This window comes from Mustela nivalis, assembly GCF_964662115.1.
Source record: "Mustela nivalis genome assembly, chromosome: 1".
NCBI classification, from domain to species: domain Eukaryota; kingdom Metazoa; phylum Chordata; class Mammalia; order Carnivora; family Mustelidae; genus Mustela; species Mustela nivalis.
Genome location: NC_139020.1, coordinates 130,307,452 through 130,323,468, shown reverse-complemented (window position 1 = coordinate 130,323,468; position 16,017 = coordinate 130,307,452). Strand labels below are relative to the sequence as shown.

Genomic DNA, 16,017 nt, shown 5'->3' with positions numbered 1-16,017 from the left:
ATAGTTTAGAAAGATGTGAATCATTTTCTTTAGTATTTCCCAAATGATAGCTGCTTTGAAAGGGAAGTGATGTATGTGGTCCTAATTTGTATGTGAAATAACTAGTGTACACTTCAGTTACTGATTTTACTGCACTTTGTGGGATTCCCTTGGATGTCTCATGTAATTACTGTTTGTAAAGGTAAACATTGGGTAACCATAGCAACTTATTTTTAAATTGAAAATTTCCCCCAGTTTTTAAAGTGCAGTAACTTGATACTCCATTTATCCCAGTGTTACCACGTTGTAGAAACCAGAATGATTTGTAAATAACCTCTCCTCAGTTTTTTTTTAAAGAAAGACAAAAGTTCAGCATGTTTAAAAATTTTACATTCTAATTTGTAACACTGGACCTAAGTTGTCTTTGACGCAGTTGCTTAGAGATAATTACATAAATAATAATGTAAAATTATATTTCAGAGAATGTATTTATTCTGGGTCTGGCAGCACATAAGTCATATGCCAGAGATTCTGCTAATTAACATAAATCCCAACAAAAATTATACTAATAAGAGACAGATCATGTAGGATATTTAAAAATAATACAGCTTAAATAGCTAGTTCAGTCTGGCCTTCAATTCTGTCTAAATGATGAATACTTTTGCTTAATTTTAAACTACTTCTTGAGGTAGTCAATAATTTGAAGAAAATAATCCAAATTTTTAAAATATTGCATAAATGTGGTACTACATGCTTGACAACAGAATGTTTTCCTCCCCCTTTTTCCTTAGTTTTGGTGTATTGGGTGTATTCTAGAAAACTATCTATATTGTTATATTTGGCTTATTAAATTTTTTTTGCTTGTATACTTTTGAAGGAAATAATTATTTCTTTTTAAAACTCAAATCTAAAAAGTCATTTTAATGTTGATTTACACCTTAAGTTCTCACATGTAACTCTTGAATGTATACTCTTTCCAGGAAGCCCATTCCATTTCCTATCTTGACTGAAATTCTATGTTTTCATAAGTACATGATTCTCCAGAGGTCATATGTATCTTGGGAATGCCTGTGTGTGTGTGTGTCTGCGCGTGCGTATGTATAAAGGAAGGAGAGGAATAGAGTCAGCATTCTTCTAGTCATCCACTATAGCTATTAAAATGTTACTTGTCTACCTGACTATAAAAAAAATCTTCCTTCTTTTGAGGCACATGTCCTCTGGACTAGGTGACTTTTCTGGTTGGTTGTTGCTGTTGTCTGGCAAATCTCACTCCAACCTTCTACATCTGGATCAGAGTTCTATCAGTCATCTACATGTTTCATTTCTTTGTAGATGACATTTTATGTATCATATTTCACAATGTCACAGCTTCCACACTAGTAATCCTTTCCACTTGGCTCTAACCACATACTCCAATATCCATATCCCACTGTTTGTTTCTTGTACTACCTTCACGTCTGTATTTTTGTTATTCAGTCTAGACCCCATGACCCATTACTTTCAACTGCTACACACTCACACTTTTCAACTTTTCAACTTCATGCTTTCTCTTCCACTTGACTTACCTACATCAACCCTTCCTTCCTTTTTCAGAAGACAGAGATCTTCTCTTCATAATTCAAGGTAATTTTCCACCTCCATACTAGAATTTCCCTTTTTCTGCATCTGTGAAATTTCCTCTTTTATTTTTCAGTTATTCCTTTTTAATCTTTTTAAAATATTTTTTCAGCATTAGGTTTTATTTTTTAAATTTATTTTTAAATTTAAATTCAGTTAATTAACATATAATGTATTATTAGTTTCAGAGGCAGAGTTTAGTGATTCGTCAGTCTTACATAATATCCAGTGCTCAATACATTGTGTACCCTCCTTAATGTCCATCATGCAGTTACCCCTTTTTGGTGATACCGAGTCTTCTAATTCATGAACACAGAATATGTTTCCATTTATTTATGTCATTTTTATTTCTTTCATCAGTGTTTTCTTTTTTTTAAAGAATTTATTTATTTATTTGACAGACAGAGATTACGAATAGACAGAGAGGCAGGCAGAGACAGTAAGAGAAGAAGGCTCCCTGCTGAGCAGAAAGCCCAATGCGGGGCTCCATCCCAGAATCCTGGGATCATGACCTGAGCTGAAGGCAGAGGCTTTAACCCACTGAGCCACCCAGGTGCCCCGATGTTTTGCAATTTTTTTAATGCACAAGTCTTTTACCTCCTTAGTTAAGTTTATTACTAAGTATTTTATTGTTTATGATGCTATTGTAAATGAGGTTATTTTTTGAATTTCCTTTTCACATAGTTCATTCTTAGTGTATAGAAATGCAAGTGATTTGGTTGATTTTATATCCTGCAACTTTACTGAATTAATTATAAGATTTTGTGGAGTCTTGAGGGTTTTGTACATAATGAGATCATGTCTTCACTTTTTTTTTTTTTTTTTTTTTTTTTTACTTTTTTCTGATTTGTGTGTTATTTATTTCTTTTTCTTGCCTCATCTAGCTAGGAAATCTAGTTCTTCATTAAATGGAAGTAGTGAAAGTGAACATCTTGGCCATGTTCCTAACTGTAGAGGAAAAGCTTTCAGTTTTTCATCACTGAATGTGTAGGCTTTTCATATATGGCCTGTATAATTTCCTTCTACTTCTAGTTTGTTACAAGTTTTTATCCTGAAAGGGTGTTGAATTTTTTCAGATTTCTTTTTCCTCTATCTATTGAGATGATCATGTTCTGTGTGTGTGTGTTTGTATGTTTTATTACATTAATTGATTTTTGTGTAATGATCTATGGTGTATGTCAGGCATAAGTCCCATTTTGCCATAATGTATGATCTTTTACTTACCTATTTATTTTTTAAAATTTTACTATTTGACAGAGAGCAAGAGCCCTGAGCAAGGGAGGGGCAGGGAGCTGCGGTGGGACTCCTTGCTGAGCAGGGAGCTTGCTGTGGGACTCAATCCCAGAACCCTGGGATGTTGACCTGAGCCGACCTGAGCGAAGGCAGATCCTTAACCCACTGAGCTACCCAGGCACCCCATGTGTGATACTTTCATTGTACTGTTGAATTTGATTTGCTGGTACTTTGTTGACAATTTTTGTGTTTATGTTTGTCAGGAATTCTATGTTCACCTGAAATTTTATTTTTTTGTTTTGCTTTTGTTTGGTTTTGATTTCAGGGTAGTGCTGGTCCATAAAATTAGTTCAGACATGTTCCTTCCTTTTCGGTCTTTTTTGGAAGAGTTTGAGGATTGGCATTACTTTTTGAAATGTTTGCTAGAATTTACCAGTAAAGCCATTTGGTCCTGGGCTTTTCTTTGTTGGAGATTTTTGATTACTGATTCAATCTTTTTCTATTCATGATTTAGTCTTTGGTAGTTTGTATGTTTCTAGGAATTTATCTGTTTATTTTAGATTGCTCAGTTGCTTTGCATTGTAATTGTTCACAGTAGTCTCTTATCCTCCCCCCTTCCCATGACATCGGTTATAATATCTCCTCTTTCATTTTTTATTTCATTTGAGTTCTTTTTCTTAGTCTAGCTAAAGTTTTATCACTTTAACATTTTCAAACAGCTGACTAAGTTTTGTTGATTTTTTTTTTCTATTCTCTTTAGTTCTGCTTTAATCTGTATTATTTTCTTCCTTATGCTAACTGGGCTTAGCTTGTTCTTTTTCTAACTCCTTGAGGTGTAAAGTTAGGTTATTTGAGATATTGCGTTTTTAATGTAGGTGTTTATCCTAGTAAGCTTTCCTCAGTGCTGCTTTTGCTACATCTCGTAAGTTTTGGTATATTGTCTTTTCGGTTTTGTCTCAAGATACTGAGATACTTCTGACTTCCCTTTTGATTCTTTCTTTGATCTGTTGGTTGTTCAAGAGTGTGTTGTTTAATTTCCATATATTTATTACCTTTCCAATATTCCTTTTGCTGTGGATTACTAGTTTCATTCTGTTTTGGTCAGAAAAGATATTTGGTATGATTTCACTCTTAAATTTGTCAAAATTTGTTTTGTGACCTAAGATGTCATCTATCCTGGAGAATGTCCTGGGTGTGCTTGAGGACAGTGTATATTCTGCTACTGTTGGGTGGGATGTTCTGTATGTTTCTGTTAGGTCTATTTGGTCTATATTGTTCCAGTCACTGTTTCCTTGTTAATTAGCTGTTTCAAGTTATATCCATTACTAAAAGTAGGATATTGAAATCTGCTACTGTTATTATTATATTGCTGTCAAGTTCTCCTTTCAGTTTGTCAGTGTTTGCTTCATATATTTAGATGCTCTGATGTTGGGTGTGTGTATATTTATAATTGTTACATCTCCCTAGTTTTGTCCTTATTAATGTCCTTTGCCTCTCATGACAGTTTTTGACTTAAGGTCTATTTTGTCTGATACTCGTTCAGCTACCCTGCTCCTTTTTGGTTAACATTTGCATAGCATATCTTTTCCATCCAGCATATCTTTTCCATCCCTTCACTTTCAGCCTGCATGTGCCCTTAAGTCTAAACTGAGTCTCTTGCTGGGACACCTCAGTGGCTCAGTTGGTTAAGAGCCTTCAGCTCAGGTCATGATCTCAGGGTTCTGGGATCCAGTTCCACATCCAGCTCCTTGCTCAGCAAGGAGCCTACATCTCCCTCTGCCTGCTGCTCTCCCTGCTGTGCTTTCTCTCTCTCTCTCTCTCTGACAAATAAATAAATAAAATCTTAAAGTGCATCTCTTGGAGACAGGATATAGTTGGGTCTTGGTTTTTGTTTTGTTTGTTTTTGTTTTTGTTTTTTTTAATCTATTCAGACATTCTCTTTCTATTGGTTAGTGTTCTTTTGAACACATGTTTATCTTGATCATTGCCTTTTCTTCTGTAGCCTTTTTTGGGTTAAATACTGCCTAGTTTATTCTTTTCTCAGGATTGCATTTATTAAAGAAATCTAATCTATGGTCGCTACCACTACTTTTGGTACCTTCTTCTCATGAGTCAACCTATTTTTCTCAGAAACAGGACAGTAAGTCATAAAACGCTAGAACTGAAAGCAACTATAAAAATCATTTAATCTCTTTAATTTGTTTCAACAGTAAAATGAAGGTGCCAAGAGAAATGAAGTAATGTGCTGACAGCTAAGTCAATTTTGGTTAACGTCAATTTAAGGAATTCTATATGGACCTTAATATATGTGAAGAAGCCTCTGAATACAGAAGAAAATGGCACCTATAAAATTGATGTGCTTTGCTTCATACAAAAATAATATTGCCCTCAAACCAGGGTTAATATTGTGATTAAGTTAGATATTTGTGAGTTTTCAGGGAAGAGACAAAAGGTAAAAGAAAGTGAGCCTTTCAAGTTATGATAGAAATATTTAGGGTGCCTGGGTGGCTCAGTTGTTAAGCGCCTGCCTTCAGCTCAGGTCATGATCCCAGGGTCCTGGGATTGAGGCCTACATCAGGCCTCCTGCTCAACGGGAAGCCTGCTTCTCCCTTTCCTGCTCCCCCTGCTTGTGTTCCCGCTCTCTCTCTTCTCTCTCTCTCTCTACCAAATAAATAAATCTTTTAAAAAAAATAGGAAAAGTCAGGTAAGGCTGATAGCTCCTGTTTTGACTATTTTACTGTGGAACATTGTATATTCATATTACTTGCTTGGAACCATCATAAAAATCTAAACTTTGTTCTTTTCCTTTAGACAGTAATGTAGGTAGCATGTTTTAGGTGAACAGTTAAACTTTTAAAAAGTTAGTATTTATAGGTCTAAACCAGTGTTGTGTAATGGTTGTCACTAGCCAGATACATATGGCTAGCTAATGTAACTGAGGAACTGAATTCTTGATTTAGTTTTATCTAAATTCTAAAAATACTTGATTTAGTTATTGGAACTTTAAAATATATTTGCAACAACTCAAGCACACATATTTACATCCTCAGTGGTAAATTTCTTGAGATCTAAATACAAATCTATTATTTCTAATGAAAATTTAATGTTCACATTGAGATATGCTTAAGTATAAAATACAAACAAAATTTGAAGACAATAAAAGAATGTAAAATATCCATTAATTCTGTATTGGCTATAAGCTGAAATAATATTTGTGATATATTTGATTACATAAAATATTGTTATAATTTTACCTTTTGTTTCACCATTTTAAAGTGTTTACCTAGAAAATGTTAAATTACTTACGTGGCTAGTTTTTCATTTCTAATGTATGGCACTTGTCTACACTTTGGGTAGCTAAACTATTACTCTGTTATTATAAATAGTTTTAATGTTAAATAAACCTAATAAAATGGTTTCAGCCATTTTCTGAGAAATGTGATCATCAAGAAAATGTTTTGATATTAGATGTTCTAACTAGTTGACCATTGGTTTGAGAAAGCACTCTTTGAATAAATCAGAGGAAAGAGTAGCAACAGGGAAGATTATGTATAACTTTATAAAAGCCATCATTTTTTAAGAGAATGGACAGTTACAAGATATCTTTATATACCACTTAGAATTAATAAATTTATATGCTGTACTCTTGCCTCTAATTAGTAGGAGGTTTGTCTTGTACCTCTAATTTAGGTCTTCCGTATATACTGCCTTTTACTGTCTTTTTTGTTCTTACCTTGTATTGGATAGTTTTTCTTGTGTGCCTCATTTAGGCTGCATAAGGTCTTCTTCCCCCCGCTTTACTGAGGTATAATAGACTAGTAAAAATTGTATTATTTAAGGTGTACAATGTGATGATTTGAAGTACATAGCCATTGTGAAATGATTACTGCTATCAAGCTAAAAGTGTGTTAATTAACACATCTGTCACCTCTCATAGTTACCTTTTTTTGGCAGTAAGAACATAATGTCTACTCTCAGCAGATTTAAAGTACATAGCTCAGTACTCTTAACTATAGCCATCCTGTGTGTGTATAGATCCCCCAAAGTTACTGTTCTTTAAACTGAAAGTTTGTACCCTCTGACTAAGTCTTCTCATTTCCCTTACCCCCATGCCCTTGGCAATCCCCATTCTACTCTGTTTCTTTGAGTTCAATTTTTTAGATTCCACATGTAACTGGAATAATACAGTATTTGTCTTTTTGTGTCTGGTTTATTTATGCTTATTTTATTAACATAAATATCCTCCAGGTTCATCCATGTTGTTGGCAATGGTAGGATCCTTAATTATGACTGAATAATACTCCATTGTATATACACATAGCATATTTTTTTTGATCCATTCATCTGTTGACAAACAGGTTGTTTCTGTTTCTTGTCTTAGTTAATGTCACAGTGAACTTGGGGGTATAGACGGCTCTTTGAGATACTGATTTCATTTTCTTTGGATATATACCCAGATATTTAACTTCTTAAGGAACCTTCATACTTTTTTCCATGGTGGCTCTACTAGTTTACGTTCAACCAGGAGTATATAAGCATTCTCTTTTCTCAACATCTTTGCCAGCATGTTTTCTCTTGTCTTTTTGATCCTAGTCGTCCTATCAGGTGTGAGGTGAAGACTCATTGTGATTTTGCTTTGCATTTTCCTAATGATTAGTGAGTAGAACACCTTTTCATGTACCTGTGGCCAATTGTATGTCTTTTCTAGAAAAATATTTATTTAGGTCATTTGCCTATTTTTAAAAATAAGGTTATTTATTTGTTTGGGTATTTGTGTCATTGGTTGATTGGGTTTTTGTTTGTTTGTTTTTATTGAGTCATATGAGTTCCTTATAGATTTTGGGTATTAATCTGTTATTGGATATATATAGATTACAGACATTTTTTCCCATTCCACTGGTTGTCTTTTCATTTTGTTGATACTCTCCTTTCCTGTGTAGAAGCTTTTTTGTTTGATGTAGTCCCATGTGTTTCTGTTTGCCTTTGTTGCCTCTGTTTTTGGTGTAATATCCAAGAAATCATTGGGTTGCATAAGGTCTTTGAAGGTGGAGATGATATATGACATTTCATAATCTCTTGGTGTGTGAATAGTAGAGTGGAAATATTAATATGAAATATTTGTTGAATCAGTTGCTGGTAAAATTTTAAATGTTTTAAAAATCAGGTATTCTTGCCAAAAGGTTTTTAGATTATTTCAGTGTAGTGAATTTTGAGAGGGATGGAACCAAATCTCACCATCCTGTAGGAATTTTTTAATAGTCATCTTAGAATTAGACAAGTTCAGGATTCTTAACATTTCATTTTCAAATCATGAGATTAGATGTCAGGATACAGATTTTTTATTTAGATACAGGTTTAAGATTTAGAAAGGACGTAGAGCCTGAAGGGTCCTTGGGTATGATACAGCAACTCATATTACCTCATTTTAGTTTATTTGGAAACTGAAGAAGGCCTAGATTTCTTAAGCTCTTGTAAGCACTAGTTGCTTATGTAAAAAAGCTGGGAGTTGCTTGTGATTACCATCTTCTTCCCTACGGCCCATCTAATAGCATATCCTGTAAATTGCTTTCCTAAAATATATCTCAGTCTCTGCATTTACATATCTAACATCCTAGTTCAAATTTCTTAATTTTGGGATTATTGCAACAGTCTCCTAACTAGTCCTTTGGCTTCTGTTCACTACACTGAAGCCCCATAATCTTTGTAAAGCACATCATGATGATTGTCTTGCTTAAAAGTTTCTAGCGACTTTTGAGTCACTTAGAAAATACCAACTTTATAATTTGGCTTACAAAGCCCTTTATAGTCTTTTGAGTTATTTCTCCCCACTACATCTGTTACTGTTCCTCATGGTTGTTTGCTACAGCCACATGGACCTTCTTCTGGGTTTTTCTCCCCAAGAAATTTTTTTCTTCTACAGTATATTGCAGTTTGCAATTTTGTAATATGTATTACTGTGTAAGCTCTTTTAGAATAAGGATTAACTGTTTATTCATAATTTTGTTTCCTTAGCATAACAGAAAGCTTGGGACATAGTCGATGATGAATAAGTGTAGATGAACAGATGAGTCATTGACTGACTAGATGTTATTGAGCCTCCACAACTCATATACAATTTGGGTAGTAGTACCCATAAAAAGTGATGAGGATTCAGTGAGAATATATTTTTATAAGATTTTATTTATCTCGAGAGAGCAGCAGGCAAGGGCATGGAGCCGACACAGGTCCCAATCCCACAACCCTGAGCCAAAATCAAGAGTCACACCCCACGGTGAGAATATTTGTAATAAATATTTGTTTCCTTCTCCCTCCACTTACTTTTCTTTGCTTACCCAGTAATATAGCAGAGTTGTTCCTTAAGCTGTTTTCTGCTTATTGTTTCTATTGCAGTTTGTTACAGTTAATGTTTATAATCCATTTTATTTCTTGAAAATTTAAGTATACTGTACTAAAATGTGGATCACTGATTGATGCCTGAAGGAGGAGTAAGGTTATCATTTAGTGTTAGCTTGAAGTCTGAGTAAAAGTTAAGAGACTCAAAAGCAGATTGACTTAGAATTTCTGTTTCTCTGTAATACAAGTGTTGAGAAGTGGGCAGTTTAGGGGTTTTATGGCAGTTCTGTCCCACAGAGTCCTGAAGGGACCCAGATCCCCTCTAGCATACTCTTCTACCACCCTAGATTCTGGTCCTCGTTTGCATTAGGATGGTGGCGAGTCATCCATGTTCTAGGAAGCAGGGTGGATATACCATTTGTCCTTGTAGGAATAGGAAACCACTAACACCTCTACTTAAAAATGCTGGTCAGAACTTTGTCTTGTGGCTTCCTGTTACAAGGGAGGCTGAGAAGCGGAGACTTTGTTCTGTGAGGCTCTGAACTTACCTAAAAATTAAATGTTCTAGTTGATTGGAAGGTGGGAAGAATGGATGCAGAATATGGATAGGTCTTTGTAAAGAACACTTCAGAGTAATAATAGGTAATATTAATATATGTTAACAATATACATTAATAATGTATATTAGTTATATTGTTATAAAGGGTGAACAATTTGTTATTACCATTATAACATACCAGTGGGATCAGACTGCTTGAGATCATTGGATAACCGTGGTTGTCAGCCATTTTGGAAGTATGGGTGGGTAAACATTTTAAAAAATAGCCTAGTTTGTAAATACATTATGTGCAGAGAATTAATTTGCATGTGTTATAAGGATTTTGAATTCAACATTTTAAAAATACATAATGTCATTTTTCGGTGGCTGTACTAAGAACAGGGAAACCTGACCAATAACCTTAAAGAATAGCTATTTAAAAATTTTTTTCCTTCTCTATCCTTCCACCCCATTTTCTTTTAAATCTGTTCATAGGACTTTTTCTAAAATATATGGGCAGATGAAACCTAGCTCAAGAAGATTGTTCAGGATTCTTGAACTATGAGAAATGTTTCAAAACATTATTTAAACCCACTTCCTTACCATCTTCCACCACAAGCTTTTCATTTTTTAATACTCAGAGAGTAGCCACTTTATACAGCCTGAGTAAAATTCCTTTTCTGTGATAATCAGTATGAAGGTCACAGATCAATATGGAGGAGCACAGATAAGATGAGCTTTGGATTGAATCTGGAAAAAAGAAAAAATGATTTGTGTCAGGAAAAGAAATTCTGGTGTAACAAAATTAGGAACCTAAAAAAAAAAATCTTTCAGGACGTTTAATATCTTATCATTAAAGGTTTAGACCAGCTTTACTGTTACATGATTCTGTGAAGAATAGGAGTAAGCTGCTGTTGGGATGTTTTAGCACGAAGAATGGAAGGATTATGAAGTTGTCAGAGTTTAAATTTGTTGGCTTATTAAAAATTAAGTCTAATTTGTCCTAAAAAGTAAGTGCCTCAAGAAAAAAAAATCACATCCCTTTGCCATTGTTCAACTGGAAAAAAAAAAATTGTTTTGAACGTAAGTTTGCCCAATCTTTATCAATACTTTTTCATCATATATACTTTGTACATTCTTAATTTCTTAAGTAGTTATTGACCATCTCCTTTTCCTTTAAGATATAAATTCTTAGGGGCCTTTAAGATATAAATTAGGGGCCTGTTCTTATTCAGGAGAAGGTATAAAACAGTGCTATATGGTATTGTTAGCTTAAATAATAAAAAATAATGAAGTATTTATCTTTTTTTTTTTCATCTGTTCTTGGTTATATAGGCTATCTTGGGCCAGTAATCTTTACCCTTTCTCTTCCCTTAGACTGTAAAATATAGTGAATGCAGAAGTATGGTAAAACCCCTAGTCCTACTTCTTGCCTAAGTTTACTACTTCCTCCCCTTGGTAACTTCAGTGATGCTTAATTTGGTTATTGACAAATTTTTAGCAGTCCATTAAGAGGCCTGAAAACTGGGGGTGGGGTTGGGGAGGGGTACTGTAGTTAGCAACTGAATTGCAGTCTCCGACACCAGTCTGAATTACCTCACCACTGGGGAGAGAAATCATCAGTAGTCCTCCATTTACCTCTGCCCTCACAGGGGATATCATTCTGTTATCCTAAATATCCATCATAATAAGACTATCTTCATTTTATTTCAAACTAGATTTTGTAAATGTCCTTTAATAAATGTTGAAATGAGACACAGAGAGGTTAAGTAACTTGTTCAAGGTTATAGTTAGGTTAGTGGGAAGGCAGATTAGAACACAGTCAGTGTGACTACAAAGCCTATGTTCTCAATCAGTCACAGTGCTATTACTGTATTGCTTCTGGATAAAAATCTCTGGAGATTATTATTCTTATAACTGTGAAACAATTTAGGCTCCAGGAATTTGCCTTGCCTAAGGACCCAGCTAATCAATAATGGAATCAGAATTTGTATTCCAGGGTAGGCTGACTCCTGAGGCCTTAATTTTAGCTGTCATCCTCTATCATTGTTTCATATTGACCATGTTTCATATTGACCATGTCAATGTTAAGTTGCTTACCTACTAAAAGTACAAAACTCACTTTACTGCACTTTAGTGCCTCATGTGTTTTCTGATTAAAGTGTGTGTGTATGTGTGTGCATAATATATTTTTTTAAAAAAATTTATTTATTTTAGAAAGAGAGAACATGAGCAAGAGGGGCAGAGGAAGAGGGAGAGAGACTCTCAAGCAAACTCCAGGCCGAGTGTGAGCTGTTGTGAGACTTGATCTCAGGACCCTGAGATAATTATCTGAGCTGAAACCAAGAGTCAGAAGCTAAGTGACTACACCTCCCAGGCACCCCTGTGTATACTCTTAATATATATGTATTCATGTATACATAAGAATTCCCTGTTGTGTTTTATACTTTTGCCACTCAATTCCAGAGTCTTGTGACATACTGGAATTCTTTTCAATGAAATTGTTTGTAAGTGGAAGAAAGTGGAAGGGAAATGTTTATGTGTGCATGGTGTATATAAAAATGTAGTCCCTGCCTTCAAGGAGCTTGTGCTCTGGCTAGGAAAAACCTATGTGTGGAAGTTGATGTAGAACAAGAGACAGGATGTACCTGTTTAAGTAGGTGAATTTATATACTAGATACTTTGAAACAAGTTAAAATTGCCTATATAAAAAGAGATTCTGTTTGGGATGGGGGGAAAAACCCCAACAATGCTGAAGATAGAATAGAGGATACTATTACCATAGTGGTTTTATTTTCACATGTTTCACATATCAAGATGATATTTTTGATTTAGCCATGTGGAGATGGTTAACATCATTTTGTATGTCAAAATATTTTCACATATTTAATTTGGTTTTAAAATACAGCTCTGTGAATTGTTAGCATATTTTAGTATCTTGATACAGTTATATTAGGATTATAGGTTTTTTCATAGATTGACATTTAATGGTTTTTGTTCTTCAATTCTGGCATTCTTATCTATTTCATGCTGGTTTTTTTTTTTTTTAATGTTTTGGTAGGTAAATTTGCTTACACACGTATGATAACACTAGTCCTGAAATAACCCATTTTAAAATAACTCATTTAGGAATATTATTGTCATAAATAGTATATTCCTTTGTTACCTGAACTTCTCACAGCCATTATAGGTTACTGGTCCTTTAAGATTACTTTTACAGTCTAGTATTTAGTATTACAGGTTGCAAAGATCTTGAGAGTGGAAAGTTGGGGCGGTACATGCACAAGTATGTACACTCATTGGAAGCAGAATAGATTTAAAAGAGCAATAAGTTTGGAATTAGGCACAACTTTACTAATTTATATGCCTTTGGATAAAATACTTAATTCTTTCTTAATTACATGTAACCATAAGGTTATTTTATTAAATGAGAGTGTACAACAGCTTGTCATAAATGTTCAAAAATATTTCATTTATGAATAAAAGTGCTAGTTGATAGGAGAAAGAACAAAGCTTGAAGGGAAACCATGGTATGTTTATGTAATTTTTTTGTTGGGAAATATCAGACTTGTTTAGTAAATAGGGAAAGAAGGGGAAACACAACTATAAATTGGTTGTTTTTGACACCTGATTTGTAGCTTTAGGGAAATTAATTTTATAGAGGAAGGAGAATCTTTGCTTTCTTTATGTTACCCTGTGCTTTTTTGACATAGAAATTTAATGCTAAGGACTTTAAACAATAGTTTTATGCAGCTATTTTAACAGATTTTAAGGCTTATTCCATTTCCAGATGGGAAGGTAGAATTATTTAATTTCTTCAATGAAAATGATCCATAGAAGTTTTGAGCTAGGATTTTTGCATTTTGAAATGTTTATTTTTTTCCCTTTAAATATATGACCTGATAGATTAAATTTAACAACCTAGAAATTGTTAGTAAATCTTAAATTTCTTTGTTTGAACTTCTTTGCATTTTTGAAAATAAATACATCTGCTTTATTAAAAAATGATCTTGGTAAAAAATAAGAATAAAATCTTAGATTTGTGTTTTTATAGTCTCTTAAATACTCCTTCATCTCCCTTTTATTGGCTCACTGCAGACATTCTTATTGCAGCTGTCATTATAGGGTTAAACATCTTGCTGTATTGTAACATACGAAAGCAGTTAAGCTGTTTGGAATTGTTTACTTGCTAAAACCAGTGTTAGTCAGCAGAGGCAGTACACCAGATTTCCTTGTGGCTTTTAGTGGAAAATGTTAAAAGCGCACTCATTTTTCAGTTATAGAATTTTTCAGTTTGATCTGGATTAGTCACAGAACTGGCATGAACCTTCTAATTGTGAAGGCTGTCCAAATGGACTTTTTTTTTTCTCCTGCTAGAGGAAGTTACATCCCGAGCAGTAGCTCAGATCTCTGGTAAGTGTAACATGTGAGCATTACTAGGCATTTCATCCTGCGGTTCTGCAGTCTTTGCTATTCAGACTGTTGCTCAGTTGGAATGCTTCTGTGGGGCCGATCCTGAGGTTCCGTAGATATTTTTTAAGGACCTACTCATTGGAGGTATCAGTGGCGTCTTGCAAGATCATCTGAGGAACGGAAAGCATCTGAAATGTACTGAAAAGGATAACTGTAGCGGTTTTTATAGTGGAAGGAAACTATATTGGCACAGAGCAGATGACTGAATAAAATAGTTGGCTCAAAGAAGATGCACAGTCTGCTGTTTTTTCCTGTGAATGAAGACTATTTAATGGAAGCTGTATTCATGTGGAGATCAAAGGAAACACTGGAATGATAAACTACTGGGCTTTTCTCTCTCTCTCTCTCTCTCTCTCTCTCTCTCTCTTTTTTTTTTTTTAAATGAAAAGCCTGAAGCAGTAATTTGAGCTCAGATGCCTTCTAATTCCTTCACAGCCTGCCTGTTCCATTAGGATCTTCTGCTAACACTATTTCTGCCTGGTGCTGTGCCCTTTTGCTGGAGCAGCCACAGACAACTGCCTGATGGAGAAAGAATGAACGCTCTGCCTTGCTTGTGCTATCGATGGGAATAAAGCTATCTGTGTTTCTTCTATTATATGGGATATCTGGATTAATCAAGCTGTATTCTAGTACCAAGAGCCCTATTGTCTCTTGTAGTCTGACTCATCGCATGTAAATGTACTGCAGCTTCGCTATTAATGCAGAGTGTTGTTGTTTTTTCTTTCCCAAACACAGAAAAAATTGTCAACCTCTGAGCATCATTTTAAGAATTTGTGCTGAGCTGTAGATTTTTTTTTCTGGATAGCATCTGCAATAACTAGAAGCTGAAGAAATGAAGATAAGTTAGAAGTGGAAAGAGAATAGTGGGATTTTTTTTTCCCAATTACAAGCAAATCAGCTACTTGTAACTATATGACCTTGCAGACAAGAGTGGGTATAACTGTAATCATCTCTGTCACAGTAATTGTTTCTCATTTCATTTTGTATTGTGTGGTGTTGTCACCCCAAACAATTATCTTTTTAAGCAAGTAAATTTCTGCGAGACAGAGAGCATTATGACTATTTTGGTAGGGGAAAAATATTTTTAAATGAGCTTGTACTGGACTTCGTTTTCATTATTGACATGTTGATGTGAAATTTCTTTTAAGTATTACAGTAACCCAGCAGAAAATAATAGAGTTTTGTTGTTTTTAGGAAGTTATGTTATGTAGTCATACTTTTAAACCTCAGTTTTTCTGATAGTACTTATTAACTTTAAAAAACCAGCTGCGCTATTCAGAGAATGATCCTAAGTGTTGTACAGAAGAGGAGGAAAAACTACTTGTGCTCTTCCAACTGTGACTTTTATCACATAGCTTGGGATTTAGTATTTTAAAAGAGCGAATGAGTCGAGTGTGTATTGTTGTTTTGGAGGAGGTAGAAGATGAATCTCCTGCATTCATTTCTAAGTTGCCACAGGAAAATAAATCCCTACATTCACCACCTTCCGGAAGTGTATTGGTAAGATATGAGCATTTATGTTTACTGTCTTCTACTGAACTAGTAGGATAAATTTTATCTTTTAAGAATAAACAAGTTGGTTTCCGCTAGTTTCATTAAAAACCCAAATAAAGCAATATAAGTATGTAAATATACATATTACTTGGGTATAAAATGCACACATTTCTGATTTTTACTTGTTTAGATGTTTAGATAACATTTCAGACTTTACTATCTCTTACTCTCTTGAAAAGACTTTTTTTTTTAAAAGAAAACTTGGGGCTTGTTCTGGCAACCACGTTTCTGTTTTCATTTTGTGGTTTCAAAAACTGTTGTAACAAGAATGAGGAACTGTATGTTTTAGG

General features: G+C 34.3%; 1 protein-coding gene across 14 annotated transcripts in view; it reads left to right on the top strand.

The window, feature by feature from the left end:
* The window catches only part of ANKRD28 (ankyrin repeat domain 28), a 199,729-nt gene that overhangs the window by 65,304 nt on the left and 118,408 nt on the right, over nucleotides 1–16,017 (top strand). Inside the window, exon 3 of one of the 14 annotated variants that reach the window (XM_082684421.1) lies at nucleotides 11,918–15,673. The exons of 10 other annotated variants lie outside the window; for them this stretch is intronic. In XM_082684421.1, coding sequence (XP_082540547.1) covers nucleotides 15,557–15,673 — 117 coding nt within the window. In that variant the 5' untranslated portion in view covers nucleotides 11,918–15,556. Of the gene's footprint in view, nucleotides 1–11,917; nucleotides 15,674–16,017 lie in introns of those variants that run through there. 3 more of the 14 variants (XM_082684425.1, XM_082684434.1, XM_082684433.1) reach the window with 3 other exon arrangements.